This window comes from Dermacentor albipictus, chromosome 5, assembly GCF_038994185.2.
Source record: "Dermacentor albipictus isolate Rhodes 1998 colony chromosome 5, USDA_Dalb.pri_finalv2, whole genome shotgun sequence".
NCBI classification, from domain to species: Eukaryota; Metazoa; Arthropoda; class Arachnida; order Ixodida; family Ixodidae; genus Dermacentor; species Dermacentor albipictus.
Window position 1 is genome coordinate 142,894,012 of NC_091825.1, and position 25,496 is coordinate 142,919,507.

The following is a 25,496-nucleotide window of genomic DNA, read 5'->3' on the forward strand; positions in this document are numbered from 1 at the left end:
GTTTCTTTTTCAAAGTGAAAAGAGGAGACAGAACGAAAGCTGAAACAGGTTGACGAGGGTCCTGCCCTCTTTTACAGTCAACAGCCTGTGTAGCAAACAGCATCTTTCCTAAAACAACCTAATCGACGTTCGAAAAATATTCACAGCTTAGAAAAATCGCAAGACAAAAAAATTATCAATATCATATTTCGCATAGCATAAATCAGCTTAAATCATAGCATAATCCAGCGCAAATCTGAACAGCTTGATAAGTGCGACGCTTTGAGACCGAGTAAATGAAAACCAGGGCGTGAGGTTTTCGTTGTAAACATGACGAGAAGTATTTTTTCCCCTGCTATCTAAATATATCTGCCGTAAAGTGAGCAGTAAGAAAGGCTGTCGCTTAAGTGAGATATTTCGCTGCAAACGCATCACGCGCCACAAAATCGCACTTACAGAACATTCTGCTGTGTGGAGTGTATAGTGGACATCAATTGATAGATGATTATTGATAAATTCACCCATTATGTGGCGTTGCTTATTAACATGGTTTTGTCGTTGCTCCGGTTAAATCTTAATGCAGTTTTTGACATTCATTTTTTAGTCCTTCAGGTAGTGATGACCGGAGTACTTTGTTGAGCTACCTTTGGATCATCAAATTTAATTTTGGGTCCTTCCAAATACTTATAAGTGTTGGCAGTGGAGGCTGTCGTCAAACATACAAAGTGAATGAGTTAGTGGGGCTACCTTTCCTTCTTAAAACCTGAACGTATAATGTCGGTTCACTATATCTAAAGCACACGGGTCTGTTAATAGAATGGTGAATTATATTTGACGCATTCCTTTATTTACTTTACTTTCTTTGATTTAATCGTTTGATTCTTTCAGTTAGGCCCGTTTTTGACCAATCCTGCAGAATGCGTATGTCCCAGTGTGACACAAGAGGTACAGAATCCCTAAACGTTGTTTGATAGGTGTCGTACTTTTCTGCGCGCGCACCTGTTATCACCGTTCTTATCTGATCAAACATCATTCATCGCATTCGTCCTCGCGACATCGCTGCGAATACGTCTCGCGCTATGCATCCACCTGATTTGTAGTTTGAATTTAGCCATGTACAGCTGGTGAACGACACTGTGCATAAACGTAAAAAAAATTGCGCGAGAATAAAGTTGCGACATTCGTGGTAGAGTATAAACATAAACATTGCATGATATTATACCTTTGCATAGGATGAACGTAAAGAAAATTGCACGATTCGCCGTTAGTTGTAAATCATGTAATTATCCTCTTTACCAAAGCTTGGATTAACATAGGTTAGAACATGTGTGTTGGATTAGCATCTTTTTTATTCCTCATGTTCTCTGGTACGCATCATCTTGGCAGCCGACTGGTATAGGAACCGAACAGCTCTGCCTTGGGAAGAGGCATATGCGTTGGCTTCTCTTCGGCGCTTTTGAAAGAGAACAGGTTGGCCATACGAAGCCGAGCCAACAAGCAATTATCCACCTCAAGTATACCTATCGGATATACATATAAGGATCACGGTGTTAAAAGAAAGGCTAACAAACAAATAAATGAAGAACCGAGTGATAAATACATCAATGCCACGCATTTTGAATACGGCTCGATCCACAGAATGAATGCATTCTCAACATAAAGTATTAATTCATTCTTCACGGACGCACGCATGCACGCACGAAATGGAGAAGAAAAAAAAGCTGATTGCCACCATTTTTGTCAGCATTACACCTTTGACTGCACGCGAGATATACACGTCTAACTAACTAACTAACTAACTAACTAACTAACTAACTAACTAACTAACTAACTAACTAACTAACTAACTAACTAACTAACTAACTAACTAACTAACTAACTAACTAACTAACTAACTAACTAACTAACTAACTAACTAACTAACTAACTAACTAACTAACTAACTAACTAACTAACTAACTAACTAACTAACTAACTAACTAACTAACTAACTAACTAACTAACTAGCTAGCTAACTAACTAGACTAACAGAAAGAGTACTTATGCACAACTAAGTAAACGAGTACACCATTTCAGGTTGCATAAAAAGAAAACTATTATATCGACGAGAGGAAGAATACACGTCAAGTTACCATATTTAGAAACAGCAGGGCACGGAAATATTTAAGCATTGCCAATCGCGAAAAGCGACTGAAGAATTCTACAAAGCTACTAGGCGAAGGCGACAAGCGCCTTCCGCGACAGCCATTGTCTATGACGCTGCGCTGTTGAACTTGAGGTCGCGGTGGTCGCATTTCGCTGGGGGCGAAATGCAAAAACGCCGGTGGTGCTTAGATTTAGGTGCACGTTAAAGAATACCATGTGGTCAAAATTATTCTGGAGTCCTCCAGTATGGCGTGGCTCATAATCAGATCGTGGCTTTGGCACGTAAAATTCCCAGAATCTAATTAGTATATATTTTATTGAAGAGGACAAGCCTGCAGCTTGTCCTTTAGTAGATAGGCACGCTTACACACAGACAGGCTGCAGCGGACTATCACTGTGCCAGACAATCTCACTTTGTGGGTGCTCTGAATATCTTTATTGCGAACTCGCGTGCTCACATGTTATCCAAGGTGGTACTCCCTGCTTTTTATCAGCGCTTAGCCCGTTCTCCTTGCTTCAGTCGTTACGATAAAGGCTGATTTCGAAAATGTGTTTCATTTACGCCAACACCGAGCCGTGTCACTTGCGATGGCCTGTTAAATATCTCCCATATCCCGAGAAAATGAGATGCGAACTGCGCGTTCCGCGTACCTCCCCGACCCGGTCTAAGGCCTAAGCTCTCTAAAGACTTCTAGCCCGACTGCTATACATAGACCCGGACCCCCTGCACGCTCGAGTAGCAGCGCTCGGCTGCTCGACGGGCGCTGCGCCAATCTAATGGCGGTAACTAAGAGACGTAGATTGATGGTGCACGGAAAGGAAAACGTTGCGGAGGTCCAGAGCGACGTGAGGCGTATGCCTGAGCCCCCTCTTGCCTCTTGAGGCGCGTTCATTGTCGAAAAGGGGTCAGTGTCTTTCGTACGAGAAAAAAAAAAGTAGAGCGGGGAAAGTTTGTTGCAGACATGTAAAGGCGAAAACTGAGGATGAGCTATACTTAATGTAGAGTATAGAATGAATTGCCTCATTTTACAACTGCCGGATATGAAATGACTCACTCACTCACTCACTCACTCACTCACTCACTCACTCACTCACTCACTCACTCACTCACTCACTCACTCACTCACTCACTCACTCACTCACTCACTCACTCACTCACTCACTCACTCACTCACTCACTCACTCACTCACTCACTCACTCACACTCATCAATCAATCAATCAATCAATCAATCAATCAATCAATCAATCAATCAATCAATCAATCAATCAATCAATCAATCAATCAATCAATCAATCAATCAGGTTCTCCTAAACTACTGGAAATACATGTAATCTCGAAATTTGGCAATATTCCGATAGTGTAGCAGATATATATATATATATATATATATATATATATATATATATATATATATAAAATATCCTGCTACAAAATCGGAAGTGACGACTTCAAGCTAGATGTCAATGACTTCCCAGTATTAGGGCCCATTTCGGCTCTTCTTCTGCAGGAAATGCAACGAAAGTTTACAGGCTTAGTGTTAGTTTATCGTCAAATGCACCATAATATAATTTATTAATTTAATAACCAAACAGCAAAAGAACCTCGACCGGACATCGCTGCACTCTTAGACGTCAGTTCGAAATAATTTCGTCACCTGCTTTTGCGTTCCACGTGCTTTTCTGATGCACCAAGCCTTCGGCTTTGATAAACGCCACATATTTGCTATTAGAACAATGTCATATATAAATATAGCTTAACTTTGTTAATTATTTTCTTCAGTAACCATTTAAAGGTTAAGCTGCGGCGTTCAGTGGTACACTAATGAAAATACGAGTACCTTCGCGATATGGCACGTTAATACGTCGTAATGGGTGTCCTTTAGCTGCCCGTCGAAGAAGTTACAGATGATTGGCCGTGAAATAGGTGGCACATGATCGGGTAGGTAGGTAGTGTTAAAGGGGTTCTAACGGGAGAAGTTGAAAGCCGTATGCCTCCGGCTGCTGTTTCAGTCTGTAGTAGAAAAAATTGCTTCAAAATAAATAAATAAATAAATAAATAAATAAATAAATAAATAAATAAATAAATAAATAAATAAATAAATAAATACTGATAATGAAAAGGACACTTTAGAGCGCGTAAATATAAACACATACAAAAGTGAAAAAAAAAACAGACTAAGGCCAAGTTGCTGCATAAAATCGCCTCTAGCATTTCGAGTGCCATGGATTTACTCATAAAAAGTATCTCACTGCACTGAAAGCTGTTCTTTCAAAGCCACTAACTGGGCACAGTTCAAGCATAAATACATGGTAGTTGTTGTACTAGTGCTATTGCTTGTGATCAGCAAGAGCCATTGGATGTGTCATGGGACACGCAGATGGTCAGAAAGCACAGCTCACCATCAACCAGCCATTTGTGTCGTTAACAGCAACGCTTATGCTTCGGTATATACGAGTGTTCATTAGGTGAGCGCACTAAATGACACACTCGGAGTGTACGAATCGTTGCCATTGCGATGATTCTTTTAGGTTTATACAAGGTTGAGTCAATGTGGAAGCAAACAAAACACATTTTCGGAAATCTTAAGCCACGCCGCCGGACAAGCTTTTCTTTTTCTGCTGACAAATTCTTTGCGAAGTCAGGTTTTCCAGCCGCGATCAACTAACCTTAAGATGAATGTCCAAAGGCAAGACGGTGGCCGATAGACGGAAGCACACTGTGGAATGAAAGTTGGATAAACAGGGGTAAGGTCCTTCGGAAAGGCTGCCCGAGGTTTATATAGGTAGATCTATCTTTGTGAAAGGTGGCCTTGTCATCCATGCAATTCTTGACGCAGGAACGCCGATTGTCACGACGAAATTTGAGAGATGCTGGTGAGCTTTTGATGTAACGTTCTTGACTCTTTCCTCTCTCAGGTAGGTTCAATGAAAAAAAGTCAAGCGAATCTTTAGAAGCGTTGTGGTCGAGGCAAGCCGCCGAGCGTCTTTCGTGTTTGGCTTCGTACGTACGTGTCCTGTCGAGACTTCGCTAGCTGCGTTCACCTGCAGTGTGCAATTAGACGTTTAACTTGTCAACCACAGCTTATACAGACTGGATCCATCATTACCATCATTAAAACTGCAGTTGCCAACACACATTTCACGACGTGATGCAGCACTGCTGCGCCGATTGTAGGTCGGAGTAGCCTTCACTAAACTCATACAGCTATCGTATTGGAGTGGCTGGCTCGCCGATGTGCGCTAAGTGCATATGGGAAGAGACTGCTGTTCATCTCCCGTGCCACCGTTCCCGTTTTGACAAACAACGCCAGTCTCTCCAGTGTCCTTTGAGTAGGCTGGACGATCAGCTTTTCACAGAAGCAAAAGCCTTGGAAGCCTGGCTTCTCAGTTCATCACTCCGGGAAGCCACACGAGCTTTTCTGCAGTACACGAAGGTGACAGACTTGAGTGCCAGACTGCAGATACGCGGCACCTTGCTTAATTCGCGTGAATGAGCTGGACTCACGTATTCTATCTGCCTTTCTTTAGCTCTCCCATCCTCCTCACCACATGTAGGGCAGCAAACTTAACAAAGTCTAGTTAATCTCTCTCCCTTCCCTTCAAGGACACTGCGCATGTACGACAGTGGACAGTAGGTGCTTGGCTTACTGTATTGTTGATGTTCACTCCTATTTCTTCATTCACAATCCTTGTCCACCTTTCTCTGTCTATGCCTTCCCATGTATCCCGGTGTGGAGTAGCTGGCCGGAGGCTCGCTCCTCCGGCCAACCTCTGCATCTTTCCTATTAAATTTCTTGCCCCCCCCCCCCCCCGCCTCTCTGTCTTCTGCACACGTGTCATCTTTGTCAATGACCCAACATATCGCAAGTGGGTTGTGTGGTTTTATTAATTAGAAAGGCCTGACACTGTGGTATAGCAGATTGCTTCTCAAATAACCGAATTGTCTTGAAATGAATCCAAACTAAAACGCCATAAATTGAAAGGGAGGTAACTTACCAAAGCTGCATAACTCATCTAGCCTGTGTTATGCGCATTGTTCGTGTCTCGCGTGTTCTGTGCTTGGTTCTCGTCAGTGTTGCTCGGTTTACTTTCCGTTGTCGTAGTTTATTTCGCATCTTTACCCTAGCTTCTTTAAATTTTTTTTGCCCTTCTTCGTGACTGCAGGCATTAGTACACACATTACTGGCATCGCATGGCTCGTTGGTTTAGGTCGCCTGCATGCAGATACTGTGAATTGTATTCGGAATCGGACATGGCAGACGAAACCGTTATGGCTCGTAGTAAAAATAAACATCTTTATAGCTACACAAACGGCACGTGCTCTCAAGTCTGGCTGCTTACAGCTAGTGTGCGTATCCACCTTTAATGACTGAAAATTCGACCATTTGGTAGACCCTTGTTGGCCCTTGTATTGCCACCGTTTTGGTTTTCACACCCGGTGCAGTGCAAAAGGAATTTGTAGGAATACAGAAAAGCCAATAACACGGCGCTGTGTTCTCGTCTTTTCCTTTGTATTGCGGGCTTTGTTTGCGCTATATACCGTACATAACGCTGTACCAACAAGACCACCAAGGCGCCCTCTTGATATTTTTTTTTGCGTCTGTTCCGTTTGCGTTTTTCTCGATCAATGACATCTCTAAGTCATACGTCTGTTCATTCGACCTGCATTTCAGTTAGAGCGGGTCTAAAGGTTCCAGTAGGTACCAATTACTGTCGAGCGCGTTTTTCACTTCGAAAACGGCCAACTAAAATCGATGTAGTGCATGCTGTGGGAATCGAAGCTGTTGTAAGTCGGCTGTAAACCGTAATACTCGAAATACGCCCGTACATTGTACGACAGTCGATGCTTCGCTCGCGAAGTGGCTAGCCAATGTGTGGCCGCGAGGGAACGTTGCTTTTGGCAGAGACGCGAGCGCGACGAAGGCAATACGGAAGCGGCGCAGGCATCGGTGGTGCTCTTTCTCAGGAGGCGCAGAGAGAGATAGAGAGAGAGAGAGAGAGAGAAAGAGAGAGGCCGGGACGATTACGAGCGAGCCGCGCTGGTGGCGCTTGGCGTAGGTCGTTCCTAGCGTAACACCCTTTCACCTTCCCGTCTCTTCGAGCAGCCGCACTCCGATATTCGGGGCAGCGGCAACGCGAGAAAAGCAGGGTGCGAGCCTACGGGGCCCGCACCGCGCGGCCCCTCTTATTGAACATGGCGGCGTCGGAAGCCGCCATTTTAACTCCGGCGTCGTACACGCGCTCACGTGCACACACACCGCGCTCACTCGCTCTCTGCAAGCGGCGGCCGAGAAGGAGGAGGAAGAGGTGCGGGAGAAGGCCGAGGGAAGACGGTCGGGAGTTGGGGAAGGGTGCCCGCTGGCGGCGAGGGAAGCTCGAGGGTCGATGGGGAGAAAGAAGGGAAGCCTCGGCAGCGTAGTCGCCGCCAGCGGGCGATCGACGTGCTGCGGGTCGGCGACGAGGGGCCTGGCCGGAGCTGCGTATACGTTGGTCCTGCGTGGCGGCTGACCCGCCAGCTTCGCGCAAAGGAACACCGGGCGAAGACTTCCGTTTGTGTTAGCCGTAAAGAACTTGTGTCAGGGGCCCATATCGCCATCGATGAACAAAGTATCAGCCGAGAAGTCATCCCTGAACGCTTTGCGCGATGACCTTGCTCAAGAACATTGCGTTAGTGCTGCTAGCTAATGATCCGGTTTGCGCAAGGTCTAACGCAAGGATGCCATTGCGAATCTCGGCGGCAGGGCTAGACGCACTTGCACCGCCGTTCCTTCGACGGGCGCAGCTTACAGGCGCCGCAACGCTGTCAGAAAAGAAACGACACCAAAAATTTATTTACTCTGCACTGCTGAGCAGCCGATGTTGACCAGCCTTTAACGCAGTTTCTTTCGTTAAAGCTCGGAATGGAAGTAAACGAAATGTGTGTGCAATTATAGACATGTGCGCACCGAAAAGTCCCGCGCTTGTGAATTTTCGAAATAGTTTTTTTTTTTTGCGCTGACGGACAGGCACATAGAAAAACGGTAAATGACACATGAAGCGCTTAGCGTGTCCTGTACCGCCTTTCTGCGTCCGTGTCTGTCAGCGAAAAAAAAAAAAATCGATCCATATCTAACTCGCCAAAATCGCCACTCTGAGGCCAATTTTCATATTTTTTTAAACGGCCAGTGCATGATAGAATATCTGCGTGAGCGCCTCGTGCGATCAGTGGATCGCTTATGCGAGATTAAATGGGAAGAAATGCGTGAGGAAAACGAGGCTATTTGATGACGCAGGCGGTACTGTGCGGTTGAGGTTTGCAGGCATAAATTTAAACGCAAGTCAGCGAAGCCGTGAAAACTGTATCGCTTCTCCGTGTGGCACTGAAGTTTTGAATGCTGTTCACGTACGCTTAGCAACTCTATAGCTGAATTTCTCATCGTTTCCGCGTAGGCTGAAGTTAGCGCGGTCGTGGCTCAAGTAAGTGGAAGTCGATTGTGAATGTAAGTTGTCGACCTGTGCCTATCGCCCGCAGTTTATACGCCGAAGGAGATACGTGAAACTGGCGAAGAATCAAAGCTGCGATGAAAGGAACCAGTAATTACCCGAATTCACTTCAGGCCATGTAATAAAAGCTACCCAACTCGCTGTAATCACCGTCCACCGATGTTGTCCAGGTGTCTCTGTAGACATCTGAACAACATCGTATTGTGGCGTATCTTGTAATATATGGTCCGTTTGTTTCAGAGAGTTAACCGTACGAAAGAGTACTTGACGCAACATCGAACAATGTATACATGATAGCTGGTGAAGACGTCGTGCGCTTCGCCGACTTGCTTGTTTAAGCTTGTTTAAGCCTTGCGCTAATTATGCGTTTGAGAAAGATGAACAGCCGATGCAGCCAAAAGGCAAGCTACAACTCGCGAACAATCGGATAGGAGACAGCGAGCTTGTTTTTAATCGGCTCTTAGACGCGACGTGTGGCTTCCAACTCGGCGCGCGAATATGTGCGTCAGAGTTTCTTCCCGTGAAATATTTTGTCTCAAAAACACTTCGACCATCGGTATAGACGTTGAGCAGCTACAGCATCCTGAACAGTACAAACTTGGGCGCTACCATACATACTGCTTCCGTGAATACTGCTAAGACGCTGCAGTTTTAGTTGAGCTAGAAATGCACGTAGGTCAACGTTGAAAAAAGCTATAGTTTTGAAGAAACTCCGCCACTATTTCTCACCGCCGGTTGATCACACGTGCGCAAACAAGCTTATAAAAAAGAAGCCGAAACAATATTTGATGATCGAAACCATAACATGCTTGCTATATTATAATCCGCATATAAAACGGCAACCCCTATTGTAAGAACGTTTTGATGTTCCCACGCGCTGTAGATCGGGCTTCCGTATAAATTCCTGTTCGTGCGAGGCTCTACCTCTTACGTCACTCCGACCCGATACGTCGTGATGTTGCGTGCTTCTTCTGCCTTCGCGAACAAGCCACCTTCTGTAGCTGCTTCTACGAAAGCATTAATAGCGACTGCCCCCCTTCTGCGTTTATTTTGGGATTCAACGCGCCGCCGTGGCCCATTTCCAGATCCATCAGCGTAGTTTAGCGTGTCTTTGATAGAGCCCGTCGCATTCAACGTGCCATTTCTCTCTCTCCTCCCCGCTCCTCCTTTACCAACTCTTCGCCTCCCGTCTGTCTACAAGTCGTAATGGCCACACGAACCGGGTTTCCAAGTGCAAAAGTCTAACGTGTACCTGTCCGCCGACGAAAGGGAGGCGTATCGATGAACCGCGCAACCCCCGGTCTCTGTTTCATTTTTTTGTTGACTTTATTTCGCGTAGTAACCACGGGACGGTGGCGGAGCTGGGTGAGGGTGGGTGTATATAACGGCTTGCACGTGCTGAACGGGACTACGCAAACGACAAACAAGGTTTGCCCTTAAAGCTTCGCTTACGTCAACGTTGATGGTGCAGCCCTTCGATCGAACGCCGTGCTGGAGTGCATAGAATAATAGCCAGGTGTTCGTTCTTATCGGGCTCTTCGAACACTGCCTCTTCCGCACGTTCTAGTGGTTACCGTATATGGTCTGTCTGCGTTAACGCTGTGCACTTTGCTACTTGCCACTTTGAGCGTGTCGCCTTGTTGCTACCACATCTCTAGAAATAAACCATGGTGCGTTTTTTTTTTCTTTTCGAAACTAAGGACTCTCTTATATTCCCGAGTCTTGGAAAACTGATCTCGGAAATCGGTTCTTAGCTTCGAAGCAACTAATGCGTAACGCAGAGTTTGAATGAGAAATGCTCCTTTATGATGATCACCTGCAATGATAGCAGCTCGTGCTTCATCACGTCTTGCAAAAAAAGACGCGGCTTGCTGACTCAGATTCTTGGATAAATTTAATGCGTTGTATGGCGCTACCAGCACAATGAATGGCTCAATGTTGTGCGTTTCTGTTAGAAAAAGACCTTCTGGCTCCAGACGCGTCGCTTGCTGTTCTCTCGAGACTTCATGCAGAAGGTTACACGAAATTTCTGCAAGTTCTGTGATAACTCACTGAACGAGGACAGTGAAAGCTTTTGCATTGAAACAAGGAAGTTGGGTCGTTTCTGAACAGCAGTACAAGTGAGTGATGTACCATTACGCCGGAATAAATTGTTAAATCTAGCCGTTTACTTTCTGAACTCAGTGCCTTCGATCACTTTCGTACCGTTCACAGGTCGCGGCGATATTGTCAAGACACTTTGACCTTCCGAAGCTTCGAGACACTGATATTGCATATACTCGCAGCATGCCCTATACATTTCATTTTTTCTTCAACGCTATATTATCTATCAAGCATGGCTTAGATCAAGTTGGCGTATGGTGGCTTTTATCCCCGTCGCCGTAATGTGTAGTGTATTTTATTGCGTCGCATCACAATGTTTCGATTTGACTAGAAATGCTGCACTAGCTGGGTTTGAAACAAGAGGTGGCGTGTCGTTGATGGTAGAGCCAACACCTATTTCTTATTGCTATCAGTTTTTCTTGCATACCAGCATTTTCTGTCTTAACCTTTCCACAAACCTGACTCTACCTATTTGAGATAAGTTTGTGTAAGTCATCTTCACTTCTTTTCATATGCGGCTCCATACATTCGCGATACGGAGCGGGATTATTTATACTCTTTCTTTTTTCCATCGTTCGCTCTTTCTTATTTCGCGACTTTGGGGATCTACTAGTTGCGCGTATGTCTTGGAATCAACGGGCCCTCAGCGCGAATTCAGTTTTCATTCTTGTCGAGCCCTCGAGACACTAGCACGATGCGGTCAGAAGTTCCAGGGACAGTGACTGTCGCTCTCAGAATGAACTATTTCATGGTAACCTGCGGTAGCTAAAGCAGCATGTGCTCGGGCGTTCAATCTTCCGCGAGATAGCATTTTGTATAAGCAGCTGAGCTCCACGTTTTGGCCTCAGTACTATAGGCGACACTGCACGAACCTTCCTAGTCTGTGGATGATAGCTCGGAAGCATAGCGCGCGCTACGCGGAGCTAATCGCAGGTTTGATTGTGCCTTGCTCTTGGCCTGCTGTGCACCCAGTGTTGCAAACGAGGCTTGCGTGTATCGGGGAACGAGCTCAGTTCCGGACCGAGCCGCTACGAGGCGGCCCCAACGTAAACGCAGTGGCCCTGGCCTGATCAATACCGTCATTCGTCGCCTGCCGCTGGTGGCTTCTGTCAGGGCTTATTTCCGAGAATTGGACGGACAGCGGTCATACCGTTGCTCCGGCGGCGAAGTTACCTGATTTCCTCCGTGCTATATCTTAGCGCAGCCTGTCGTGTTCAGTTCCTGCTCAGCCACTGAAGAACAAGCTTGAAACACCAAAGAATAAATAAATAAATAAATAAATAAATAAATAAATAAATAAATAAATAAATAAATAAATAAATAAATAGTGGTCAGAAAAAAGAAAAAGAAAAGGAAGGAAGAATGTCGACGAAAAGAAAAGATGTCAAAGGATGTTCTGGTGGGGTTTCCGAAGTTGTTGAATAAATAAAGAAGCTACAATGTGTATTATTCTTCAAGCTCTATGAGACAAAGGCGTATTGTAATATGACCGCTCCGCACTCATTGTTTGACTTCCAGACATTTTTCGGCGTTGCAGCTTTTTGCTTAGCGGGACACTATTTTCGTTTACGCGCAAAAAAACTTCGAAAACGCTCAACCTCGTCTACTCAAAGTTTGTACTAAGGCTTAATGAATGAGAGGAAGAACGACAGCCTGCAATTCTCCACATCTACAAAACGCCTTACTAGCCGCCACCTTCCAACTTCCAAAACGAGTTTCACCATTAATACACAAGAAAAAGTAAATGCGTGGTTTTTAGGTATCAGGCTGGTACGCATTCGTTATATTTAGGCACCACATGAGATGTATTGCTTTATCAGCGAAGAGCCAGGAAAGCTTCGACCGGAAGTTTTTTTTTTCTTTTGGTACGGAGGCACATGTCGCAAGGACCTAAATGATGTGTTGGCTAAACGTTAGCTTCTTACGCTACAGAAATGACGCACAGTGACTCCTATAGGCCCCTTTTGAAACTTTGCTGGAGTTAGCACATGCTTTCAGCGGGTTATCTACACGTTATTTATAGTGTCTACTGATGTGAACACATTTTTTTAGAACACGCGACCTGCTTTATTTGCATTGTAGTTGTGACGGTATCATTGACTAGATTAGATTTAACTATGAAACCAGGTAGGAGAAGTTAAAAGCGTTTTCTCCTTGGTAAACTCTTGTTCCCTTCTATTTCGGCTAAGATGCTATGAATGATGAAAAATACTTAGGTGTTATTGAAATGAAAGTATATCAAGCGCCGTTGACCGAGGCATAATTTCGCAGGATGTCGGGAATCCAATTGTCTCTCAAATTTTCCTTCCGGCTACCACTCTAGTCTTCCGCGTTCTTCTCACAGCATTACAATCTTGTATAAAAATTATTTGCGATATTGACGCAGAGCGCAGATGTGCCGGAGGTTGTGCCTGTTTCGAAAGCGCCGGTGAAAATTTGCTTACTCCGATCCTGAAGGTTATGATGAATAACGTTCAGGGCGTAGACACTCGACGCCCATTGTGCGCACGCTCGAATCGCTTCTTTCTTTAGCACTCATTACGGGCAACGCGGAACGCGTCAGGTTAAGCACCCGAGGCGTTGTCGCTACCCTTTCAATATTAAGGCTTACTCACCATAATGAACGTCGCGTCCAGCAGTTCACAGCAGCTGCCTCGTGAGGCTTGTGAGCTTTCCTGCGCGTGCGACGGTGCGCAGCGTGCAACGCAAAACACGGAGCGTGAGCTCGGAACGCGCTGGCCAGAATAAATGTTGCGTCCCATCTCCGGCGACCTCGCGGAGCAACTCGTGTGTCTCTATATACCGTGCTACGCACACCGCGAAGGCGGTTTTGAGCAACTTCGTGGCAAGCATGCCACGATCGTTAATTCAACAAGTTGGTTTGCTGAGCATATGGACAAAGCACCGATAACGAAATGGGAGAGCGAAATGAATGATAGTATAGCTTGAGGTAAAGCGCGACAGAGCACGCATGACGACAGAGGGAGACGAAGACGAGAGTCCGGGACTGTCGTCCATGCGTGCTCTTTTGCGCTTCAAACCTCAAGTTGTGCACTACCAACTATCCTACCGGTCTGTTCTTTTGCAGAACAGTAGCAATGACAATGAATGCGTTGACGACTGTTGATATTTATCGTGCGAAAATTGTGGAGAAATAGTTGAGCATGTTTTGTTAGCGTGTTGCGATATCCCCGCCGGCAAGAGTCGTCAGCAGCGTATATGCGGGCAAACATCCATGAGCTTCAACAGAGTGACTCCTCTCTAGACGACACAGAAAATATATTCAAGTAACATGGGATGTATGGAAGTAAACAGAAGGGTTTCTTTTCAGCCGCCCTCTAATTTCTTACGGAGGCGTCGGTCCTCAAAGCAGTTAACGTGACTGCAGCTTGCGCGTTGCTCTTGAAGGGAAACAGCAGTGCACCTTTGTTTGCTTTGCTTACGTGGTACGGGGCTGACCAGCAGCGCGCGGCGAGTTCTTCCGCAAGAAAGAGAAAAACAGGGAGGAGTAGACGTGGTGCGAGAGACACGACGCAGCCAGCGTTTCATCTCGCACGCTCCATCTTACGTTGCTACCGCTTCGCGCTGACCGTTGGCGAGAACGAGAGCGTATTTTTAGACAGGCCATCTGTCCGGCAGCAGTGGATAGTGCGTCGTGTGCTTGACCCGGTGCGCCGAATATGTATACCGACATGGATGAGTGACCTTGAACGATTATTGGACCCGAGCGAGGATCAAGTTATCTTTAGCGAAACTTGTTAGGTTGGCTTCCTGTAGCGGCGATAAGCACTCCGTCGAGCACGCCACGCAGGGGCAGGGGCGCAACCGCTGGCAAGTGCTGAGCGACAGAATGGTGTGGAAGAAACGATTTCGCCGAGGCTGTTGCTGGTTTAGCTTAGTTCATGAAACAGCTGTGCCGTATTAGTGATGGCACTTATTCAGTTTGATTAAATAATGAAAATTATTAAAGCCGGACAACTTTGACGGAATTCACTGTGTTACTGGGTTCGGCTACTCCAAGCGAGCAGCTTGTATTACGCCAACAGAGTGTGGCGAATGCTTCAGCAATAGTTTAGGTAGAGCAGTGACTGGGAACTAAGCTTAACAAAGAGAACTTCTAGTGCCACAGTTACATGGAGCGTGGCGCCTCACTATCTACCGCGTATTTTGCCACTTTTTGGCGTCGCCGCGCGGCGTAGTGGTAACACAGTAACTTTCTCTGGCGTGTTTGAGCGAAACCAGCAGGGCTACTGTCGTGCGAAGTTCTGAACTGGGTCGTTTATTAAGGTAAGATGAAATAAATGAATACATAAAAATATAATGCAGAGCCAGGGCACTGTGGCATTCGGCGTAAGCGAAGCCTTGGTGTGCTGCTAACATGCTAAAGGGTCGACATGAATTCGGCTAACGCTGACAGAGGGCACCACGGAAGCGCGGAAGCGCAGTTCCCACCCAAGCTGTAACAGGAGAGGAGGCCACTGCGGCACCAGTGGAAGGAAGGGGGGGAGCGATGAACGAGGGAGGGGGGAGGACAACGCGGACATCTAGCTCCAAACGTAACACATCTCGGGCTTGCCTCCTTACTTTTTTGTTCTCAAATTTGGTTGGTGCGCTCTCTGTTGCCAGACTGTGGATCAATATTTTGCCCTCCTTCGCTTGTCCCGCCACTGTCGTCGCTGTGTTCGTGCTCGCTGCGTGTCTGGCGGTGCAGCAGCATTCTTGTTTCTGAATAACTGCTGTGGCGCTTGATGGAGAATATCGATGTGCTCGACATGTTTATTCGTGAGCTGGGGACATGTGGGTCCCTTCTTCATGGAGCAATAAATTAATCTTCTGGCCAGTCATCGCCGGTAGAGTTGACGCAAGGCTGGGCAGGGATTAGATTATTGATTGTTCAATTGACTATTTAGATGACCAATTGAGATTATTTAGCCTATCTACGTTGGTTACCACATTTGTGTGATGTCTTCCACTGTGATTTTTGACAGAGACCGTTTTGCACCCTACCTATGTGCATTTATGTTGTGCGGATATCGTGTCCGCCCCCTCTGTAAGCTCGAAAGTCCGTGAAGCTAAAATAAGAATTGAGTTTAACATAAAATAAAGTACACTTGTCACATGGAGGACGGCGCAACACAGGGTCTCGAGTTAATTTGGCCGCATTTTCTTTTCTTTTTGAAAGCACATCAAAATTTTGAACCACGACCGTATTTTTCTGTTCCGCGTCATTATCTAAAAGCTGCAGTCGTAGTCCAGAATTGTCCACGAGCCTTCGATGGGTACCATCGGACACCGAAGTGCAGGCTTTCTCCCACGTGCAACAGCAGATGTAGGTAGGGCTAACAGAACCGAAAAATGTGGCCTCCAGCAGTGGCGGCGGCCTTAGCTCACTGCTGCCGATAGCGACCGTCTGGACGCTTGCTGTAGACAGTCAGAATTTTGCTCGAAGCCCGCATAGAAAGTCCGGCTCATGTAGTTTATTTGCTTATTCTCGAATTATAATACTGTTGGTTTAATTTTTCCCGTGCTTCTTCAGGGGAGGTGGGGGGGGGGGGGTTAAAGGAGGCTTTTCTGTATCTTTGAATGAGAGCGTCGACCGCATCTGTTGTCAAACGCCGTAGCGGTGACGCTGCGTCTAAAATAGCTACGCGTACGCGTCCGGAACACCACCGATAACACCGCCGAAGAAATGGAGGACAGCAGTCCTTCATTTGTTTGGTTGTGTTGTCAAGGAGGCGCAAACGCAAACAATTTCATTTGTATAATGGGCAGTAACACGGGCAAGCAAGAATGTCGCAAATTGTTTAGGTGCGCTTCGGAAACTTCGAGGAACGGGACTACATGGGTGGAAAATTTAACAGGCCTACAAAACCAAACGCTCAGGCTGTTGCACACTTGGGAACGAAAGGGAAGACGATTGATGAGGAGCCACGCTGTGATGGAATAGCGTAAGCGTCATACACAAAAGGAAGGGAGTGGCATTCGATGTCCATCCTCGAAGGGAGGAAAATGTCGCAACATATATAGATGACTCAGTTTTCAAGTTTTTTTTTATTCGGATCAATATTTTACGTACTTCATACTTTGCTTCATACTTCATAATTCATACTTCCTACTTTCATACTTTGTCAGTACAACAAAACAAATATTTCCTTATGATGTCACGCCAGGGAATCGTTTTGAAACAACGATAAACGACTTGTAACTTAACATAATAAGCGTAATATAGATTCATCCGGGAAATGCGGAAGGTTGTTCTTGAAGCATTTGTCGATGATTATGTTTTCAGGTGGGCTTGATGAGGAGCCATAGCCGAAAAAAAAAAAGAAAATAGAGGAAGCAATTTTCTCTTTGTGTCGTTTCAATCTTGAGCTGCTGACTTGAGGCAGTGCAAAGGAGATAGTTGTGTCTGACGCAATTTGTTAAACTGGCCTGGAAATTCTTACTCCTCTACGGCGCAAATAAGGCGCGCCCACGCTTCCCGTTCCCGTGCTGTCGTTCGTGGGAGGATGACGTTTCCATCCGTTGTTTTGGCAAAGTATGACGTAGCTTCCTTTTTTTCCGGGTGTTCGAGAAAACAGAAGGACGTATTCGACGCGGGGCCGCCTACGCACCGGAACTCAATTAATTGGTAAACACGAAGAATGTGATTGGTTTCCTTAAATATAGCTTTTCTTCTGGCGCTCAGTGCTCCGCTGGGATGCAGACATGTGTAGTTGAGTCATAAATAGTCTATCGTGCTTCGCAGCTGGGGCAGTGGATAGCGATCGGATTAAGGACGGTTAGAGGTCACTGAGCTGAGTTTTTTTTACGTGTCCCTTTATCTTATTTATACTGAAGGCGTGGTGTAGGAGGCTGTTATCTGTGATGGCAGCATGCCGATTTTTGATTTTCTTTCGCTCCTGATGTTGTTTGTTTTGCGCTAAGTATATAAAAGGGTTGCTTATCGTTTATCTAATAAAACACGTAGCTGGGCTAGTTGGTCCATGGTTAATTACCAGAATTGTGGCGCCTTCGTCTTTTGCTGTGCTGCCATTCTGGTAAATTATCTTTTGTAATTGTTGGGACGTGCGTGATTCTCATGCGTCTTTACGTCTTTCTCGCTTTAAGCCGCCAAGTAGGAACTGGCATCGTTATCAAAATAGTGTAAGGGGACGTAGGTACAGAAACCTTTGTCAGGCATTGTGCCCCTTTAGCATTTGCAGCTTTCGTGAACAGCGTTGAGGTTGCGTGAACAGCGTTGAAAGAAAACGGATCACCAAAGTGTAGTGGATGTAAGAACCAGTAAATAGAAGTATGAGAAAGAGATTCGAATAGAATGTTAAGGACATCGATGTGTGCTAATGTTTTACGAAAGTAGGGAATGCTCGTCACTTTGTGATTGCCGATTGCTTCACAAGCTTTTGCAAGCAGCTCTAGCTGTAACTGTTACTTGTTTTCCAACAGCTGACCTGACCTACTTGAGCTCTGTTATGTGCCATACTTTGGGCCTGCTTGCTCTGCGAATATTCGCTTGCAGGTTACGTTACACGTCCTTGTGTTTTATTTGTCACTGAACGACGTACGAAGGCGTCGTGGCGACGAAGCCTTTTTTGATGTGACACCTTCTGAAGTCGGCGACTAGATCTAGAATAAAGTTCTCTGCGTAGAGACTGTGCTCTCTTGTAGAATAGCATTGAGACATGGTACGTGTTTCCACAAGTGGATGTGTCAGACCGCAACGACGTGTAATATCATGGCTTGAGTTTTTTGTTTTAATATTTAATGAGTCCGTTTTACTGCATTTATATTTAATCTTCTCTGTGGTGCGCGAGCTTTTTTTGTTTTCTTTATTCGTGGGAGAAGAAAAACAACAGCAACAAATGAAAGGCAGGGAGTTTGAGGGATTCGCTGCAAGGTTATTGAATATGAAAAACGATAATACGATAATTAAGCAGAATGGAGGCATGTAGCCTTGTTTCATGCGAGTACTGCAGCTATGTCTTTGCTGAGTCATTGTCCGAGGACCAATGGTTTCTTATCAGCTATGCGTGAGTGCAATCTACCTATGCCCGAAACGTCACGTGGGCAAGAAGCAGTGGGTGCATTTGCGTTTGGTCAGTAATACTATCCGCATTACGCGTAGTTGATCATGTCTGTTTAGAATCACGTCTGTTAAAGAATTTATGAAAGGGAAGCCGACTCGGATATTTATGTGCGGAGTCTTTGTCATTTCTTCAAAAAAAAGAAAAGAAAACAGAATTTATCTTCTCTGTAATCTCATAAATACTAGTTCCAGTAAATCAAGGTGTATTGGATGTTGCGTAAATGTTGAGCTTAAGTCCACTTACAGTTGTTTTCTTTTTCTTTTCTTTCTCTTTGCAGTTTGTAATTTTGTAGTTCACGACAGATGCCTCAAGACTGTGGTTTCTCCTTGTTCAACTATTGCAATCAATGTAATCAAAGTGAGTATGACGCAGCCTATTCTCATCACATCTTGCTAGCATTTTAAGACTGTGATATTGATTTTTATACTTTTATTGTTTAGGTTTCAAACAAATATAGCTACTTTGCAAAAGTGTGATAATTCGCACATATACAACCTTTTTGTAAGTTTGTAGCTTAAGTAAGAGTCTAATTAGTGAGTATTTTTTGTGAGCATCTTTAGTAAGTATCCCATTATCCTTAATCTTGAATACTATGCTTTTTAAGCAGAAAGTTAATTTCAAATCTTAAAAAAGAAACTAGGTTCGTAAACTGACGGCACAAAGCGCTGAAGTGCAAACCTATTCGAAAATAAGAAGTCTTTCTTATTTCTTGATTTTTATACAAAATATTGCTCTGAGACATAAAACCTTTTGTTCGTGCAAATGTATATTGTTTTCACTAATGGGGTTGGGGGGAGAGGAGGGGGTGCTGTTGAGCAGCAGTTGGGACAAGAGTTGTCCATACAATATCTTTGAACATCTCCACTTAACGCTTGGTTCAGGCTCCGCCATGCCATGAACTTTGATTGCAACTGTATTGAGGGCTTAGAACAAGTAATGCCTCAGCCCTCCATCTTTCGCTCCCCGTTTGTTGCGTGCCAGACAGTTTCTTCTTTCTAACAGTTGTATAATTGTGCATTCGAAAGAAAGAACAATCAAGATTCAACCATGCACTAAAGATTCAATCTTGCCATTGTTGATGATGACGACAACGACTACGATGATGTTGATTGCTTCTAAAAATGGCGTGAATTTGCTGTAGGGGATGAAGAGAAAAAAATCTGGTGCACTAGCTATGTCTCATACTCTGGCGATTTCCCCCATCCCTACAGAACCCAGTGCCCCACTGCTGGACGGAAGCAGGTCACCTCAAAAGAAAATTTTGCAACGTCTGCAGGAAACGAATCGAGGACAACTGCGCAGTTAGGTGTGAAGGTGAGCCTCGGTGCAGTTTCTGTTAAATTTACCGTCTGTCAAAGCAGACAGACCGGCAAAGCATGGCCGCCAGGAACAACGCGTACTAGCGATGCATGCAAATTGCCAATATCGCCTAAAGAGGCCTTAACCCATTCTCCTCTTTAATTCTCCGCAGTGCGCGAGTCGTAAGATGTTTGCTCAGTGTTTTCACAATATGCTCACCGACTTTATTTTCTCTCTCTTTCTTTTTTTATGCTGTGCAGTTTGTGAATACTGTGTGCATTTGGAGTGCCAAGACTTCAGCGTTGCGGACTGCAAACAATGTGCTACCTATGCTCCAAGTAGAAATAAAGTAAGTGTTGCGCGGGATGCGAGTCGCATAATCTTTTTCATTGACGACTATTTGTCAGTGTAGGCTTATGTCCTACATCCTACAAAGGCGCATCACGTCTCCCCAATTGGCTGTCGTACGCCAGTACATTTAGACTGTAGAGTACCGTGCTAAGTCAATTTTGATGCCGCCAATGCGAAGATGTAAAAGTCCGTTGCTCTTTGATGAGTATTCGATGTGCCTCTGGTGATTCATGGGCATTCTATGTGCCCAAAACGAGGCATAGAGCTTAGTTTACAAGTTTGAAAATCCTCAATTGTGTGTGTGCATGCTATTGTGTTCGCGCGAACCACTTCTTTAGTGACGGCGTCATCAACCACCACCCCATCTTCGCAGCCGTCGGTGATGCAGTTCCACCACTGGCGAGAAGGCAACTTACCCGCCAATTCCAAGTGCCAGCTGTGTAAGAAGACCTGCTGGTCGGCCGAGTGTCTGGCCGGTATGCGCTGCGAGTGGTGTGGCGTTACGGTAAGTGCTCGTGCATTGCGCCTCTGACTTCCCATTTTGCCAGTACGTGTTGTTGAGGTATCCACATTCCGCCTGGCATTATATACCTCTGCAGGCACCGCTGATTGTGCTGTACAGTCAGGGCAGCGTACACCAGCAGTGTAGGCTGCTAAGGATGCTCGTTGTATTTTGGGTTTGACTATAGATCTTTTAATGTCTGATGAGCAGTTTTCTCGTTGAAAGGTGACTTTAATCATAACTTACGAAGTTGGACAATGAAGTAAGCTTAACGGTGGCTCTCGAATGTTAGTGTATTGTTTATTGAGCTCTTCCTGCATGTCGTATTGTGGGAAACTGCACTCATCCAAGGTGGGCAGTTTGCTTCAGAGTGCACTGAAATACGGTCAATATTGGAAATTAGTCTAAATTGTTTTGCTTGATTAACAACAACTACTACTAGAACAACAAAAATATTCATTTCTAAGTTGCCCTCTTAATCATCCTGATCCTCTTGCCTGCTCGGCATTGCGGATTGGATCCTGTTCACTGTGACCGTACTTTTATGTGAGCGAAATTTAAAAAAAAAATACTTGTGTACGCAGACTTAAGTGCAAATTAAAGAAACCCAGGTGGCCAAAATTAATTCGGAGTCTTCCACTATAACGTACCTTACAAACAGATCATGAGTTTCGCACGTAAAGCCCCTGAATTTAATTAACTGTTTTTGACTGCTTGGAATTAGCGGGAGGCCATGTACGTATTCGCAGTAAAACCACACAGAACATAAAAAGGGGAGGGGGGGGGGAAGAAGAAAACGTTCTACGTTCGCTTTTTGTACTGTTGTAATTATCGTGTGATCTACGTGACAATTCGTTCAGGCGACTGTTTGCTGCTCACATCAGCGGAGTGGTCGTGCATAGCTGTTGCGCTCACTAATCGGCATGAAAAATCGACAACGCTTCGCAATATGTTCGGCTCAGCTCAGGAAGTTCTTCCTTCCACAGTGACACCGTGACGAGCCACAACAGATTTTGTTCACCAGTCGACGTAGTTCGTGCGTCAGAAATTGTCGCATTTCGGCCAAAGTGTCATGCATCTCTCCTTCTCTTCGACTGAATGGCGGGGATAAGAAAACAAACGCGCCCCTGTAGTATCATGTTCTACCGATACCCATTCGTTAAATTTTCTCGTGGCTCTGTAAGCTCTACATGCGGTGTCTAGATCCACGAAACTGTTGTTGGACGGAGTGGTCTCTTTCCGGGCAGCAGGATGTAAAGTGTCGATGGGAGAGCTGTGCTAAATGAAAAGTCTGGGAAAACCGAATGTAGCAAGGCGTCCTGAGCTATCTTCGGCTTCTCGTTTCGCTGAAACGCCGGACGGGCACTAATAGCCTCGCTAGAAGAAACGGGGGCACCTTGTTTATTTGCTGCTTTGAGCAGCGGCGATGCGAGAGAAAGAACAAGCTTTATGCCTCGGGATCCGCTCCGCTTTGTGGGCGTCGACATAGCGAAAACAAACACGCGTGACCCGTGGCGTTCCTCGGGCCGCTGAGCTGAATGCGTAGCTGCATCTCCATGGAGCGGAGGCGTCGTGACTTCCGCACGCGACAGCAGGACGGAGTATACGTCACATATGAAGCGCGAATCCGTACTAGTGCCTCGAGAAAAAAAGGCAACGAGTATGCGCTGATAAGAGGTGAACCATCAACCGATTGACTGGCGTGATGCGGATGCAGAGTACGTAACCTACAAAAAGACGGAGCTCGAAAGAGCAAGAATGAATTAGAAAAAAAAATGTTGTCGTAGCCTTACTATCGTATCGCAGGTCACGAAAAAACAGGACGGAAACAGGAGTGCAAACTGACGTCATCGCGTTCGCCATGATGTTGTACGGCTCGCGCGGTGAGAAGCTAGGCGCTATCCCGATTCGCTCATCTCCGACTAATCTCGGGCGGCATCGCGGACTCTGTGAATTGGACAACACTATATACGGGGGTCTGTAGCTTTACCTGAACACCCCCTACAGAAGAGAAGCGTGCGACAGCACCTGGCCTTGATCATAAATACCAGTGGTGCGAGTTCTACGTTGCGGAACGCGTTGAAACGTGAAAACTCCACGCGCAATATTTAATAGCAATGCTTCCCGCTGTATGTCCTGCACTTCAAGCCGAGCTCACTGAAATCGCTTCAGTGCCTGTCCAGAGCCCGCAGAGTGCCTCTTGCCAGTGCCGTCTACTCAAAGCGCTCTCTCCCGCCTCTGCATCCTGGTGCTCCTCATTTAGCGGCGCAACTTGGCGAAGGGGGAAGAAAAATAAATTGACGAAAGCGAACGAATACATCGTTCCAGATAATAGAAACTCGGAAAACAAACAGGCCCGCGTTGCAAGAAGCGTCGCTACACGGGTTCCGGTGCGCGCAGAACAGTTGGAAGCTCTCAAGTCTCTCGGCAGTCAAGCGCTGCTGAGAGGTTAAATTGTTAGATCTTGAACGGGAGATCCGCGTACCGCCGATTGTTTGGGCTGTTCAGTATTGGAAACAGAGTTTCTTCTTTTTTTTGTGCTGCTAGCAAGAAAGAACGTAGATTCTGCCGTTCCTTACTCGAAAATAAATAAATAACGGAAACCTCTCCAGCGTTCTGAAGCAAGCGTAGGGTTCCCTAAAATTCCCAACAAGCAGCTTCTGGCTCATCATATGCTCTTTGAGTTGTGACGTCTGCACAATTGAAGGTTACAAAATGTTACGCCAAGGGCCCATGAGCGAAAATTCTTGCAATCGCGGCACCTCCGTCACGTTTGAGTCGTATGGTTTCATTTAGCAACGCTTGCCGGTGTTCATGCATGCACTTTCGAGAATGAAAAATTTTGTTTCTTAGAACTTTTTTGAAGTCTTCGAAAAATTACATGACGGGAACGCATCGCTTTCCCCTCCCTCGACGTCACTTCCTGGCGACGCAGACACTGTCATCGTCATATCGATCGAACTCGCTGAACGTGCGGTTCACTTCTCTCGATGTCGCAGTGTTTGATCTACGCTGTTCCCGAAGTAGCACTAAAAGCTCACCAGCTCCAGGACCACTGAAGGCAGTTCACTGACAAGTAAATCCTGGTACCTTGGCCTAAGCATTCTTGCATGCGCAACGCTATAAAATCCATATTGCTGTTTTTCCATATCCATATTGCGGTACAAACGCTTGTGATTGTCAGCGAACACTTCTTTACGAATCTGCTAACAATGGCTGCCTCTTTAATAATCGTTTCTTATCTTTCTTTCCCCTCATTTATCTTTCCTTCCTTTCCCTTCCACAAGTGCCCTGGTAGCGTAACCGGGCACTTTCTCGGTTAACTTCATTACCTTTCCTCCTTGGGAGTCTCTCTTATTGACAAAGTATTTCGTCGTCTCATTAAATACCTGTTATTGTCTGTCGCTCGCACAGCATTTTATGTAACCATTTCCGAGCGTCAAGCTTGTAGTAACGCGAGCTTTCACTCATGTGCCAGTCGCGTGTTGAAGAGAGGCTGACGCGGCTGTGTTGCCACTGCGCAGGCGCACGCCACGTGCTACCGGACCCTGTCCCAGGAGTGCAACTTCGGCGTCCTGGAGAGCATCATGCTTCCTCCGGCGGCCGTCAGCATTCCGCGCACGGACGTTCCCTTGGAAACCATCATCGGAGTGGAGATGCGCAGGAGAGAGACACTAGCGCGGGCCACTTACCCCAGCATAGGCAAGCACCATTCCTGTGTTCATTAAACAGGGACTTAAGAGCATAACGCTTAGTGTTGTATACGCATTCGACCGGTTCCTGCTGGCACTCAAACTCGGTTTGTAGCGACGCGGAGCCCTCTCGAGATTGGGGCCAGAGAAAATCTGCTCGAGCTGAGCGTTCAGCTGCTCCCGTAGCAATCGAAGGAGCCACGTGATTGGAATTGTATCGGACCTCGGTTGCTCTCCCAGATCGATGTCGAGAGCGCCCCCGAGAGCTCTGAGCTGGATTTCTGAGCTCTTAATGAACCAGTCAAATGTGTTTCGAGTGCTAGATTTCGACTAGTATGATGTTCAGCTCGCCGTGAGAGGGCTCTAAAGCGCATGAAAGCGACCAGTAGAACCTGCCATAAGTCTGTTTTGATCGGTTTATTATTCCAGGACACTGGCATTTGTTGTAAACTCTAGCAGCGAGCGACGTCAGTGGTCTTCGTAGCCTGCTGCATATTCGCCCGTCGAGGCTATATAAAGCGTAATCGAAAGAGAAAGGTAATATTAAATGAACTGCAGTTCGTTTGCCCAATCACGTGAGCGATGTGATTGACACCATTGATGTCCACCGATTACGCTCGTCGAAGTTCCTTTCCGTGACGGTGCTTTTCATTTCGCCGTCCTTTGCTTTTATTGACAGTCATTTTACAATGCTATACGCGAATAAGAAAAACTGTAATTATAAGGAACCACTACTTTATACGACACTTGATTTTCACCTTGCCTGTAGAGCGACGACGTTAGAAGAAAGAAAACAGCGACAACTAATAGTTTTTCTTTGCGTTGCATTTCCTGGTGCATATTTGGTAATAAG

At 45.8% G+C, this 25,496-nt stretch overlaps 1 protein-coding gene across 2 annotated transcripts in view; it reads left to right on the plus strand.

The window, feature by feature from the left end:
* LOC139060169 (diacylglycerol kinase theta) overlaps positions 1-25,496 on the plus strand; it is a 61,833-nt gene that overhangs the window by 6,671 nt on the left and 29,666 nt on the right. For both annotated transcript variants that reach the window (XM_070539097.1, XM_070539098.1), the window contains exons 2-6: positions 19,077-19,156; positions 20,011-20,113; positions 20,359-20,447; positions 20,823-20,954; positions 24,476-24,653. In XM_070539097.1, coding sequence (XP_070395198.1) covers positions 19,077-19,156; positions 20,011-20,113; positions 20,359-20,447; positions 20,823-20,954; positions 24,476-24,653 — 582 coding nt within the window. The remainder of the gene's footprint in view (positions 1-19,076; positions 19,157-20,010; positions 20,114-20,358; positions 20,448-20,822; positions 20,955-24,475; positions 24,654-25,496) is intronic.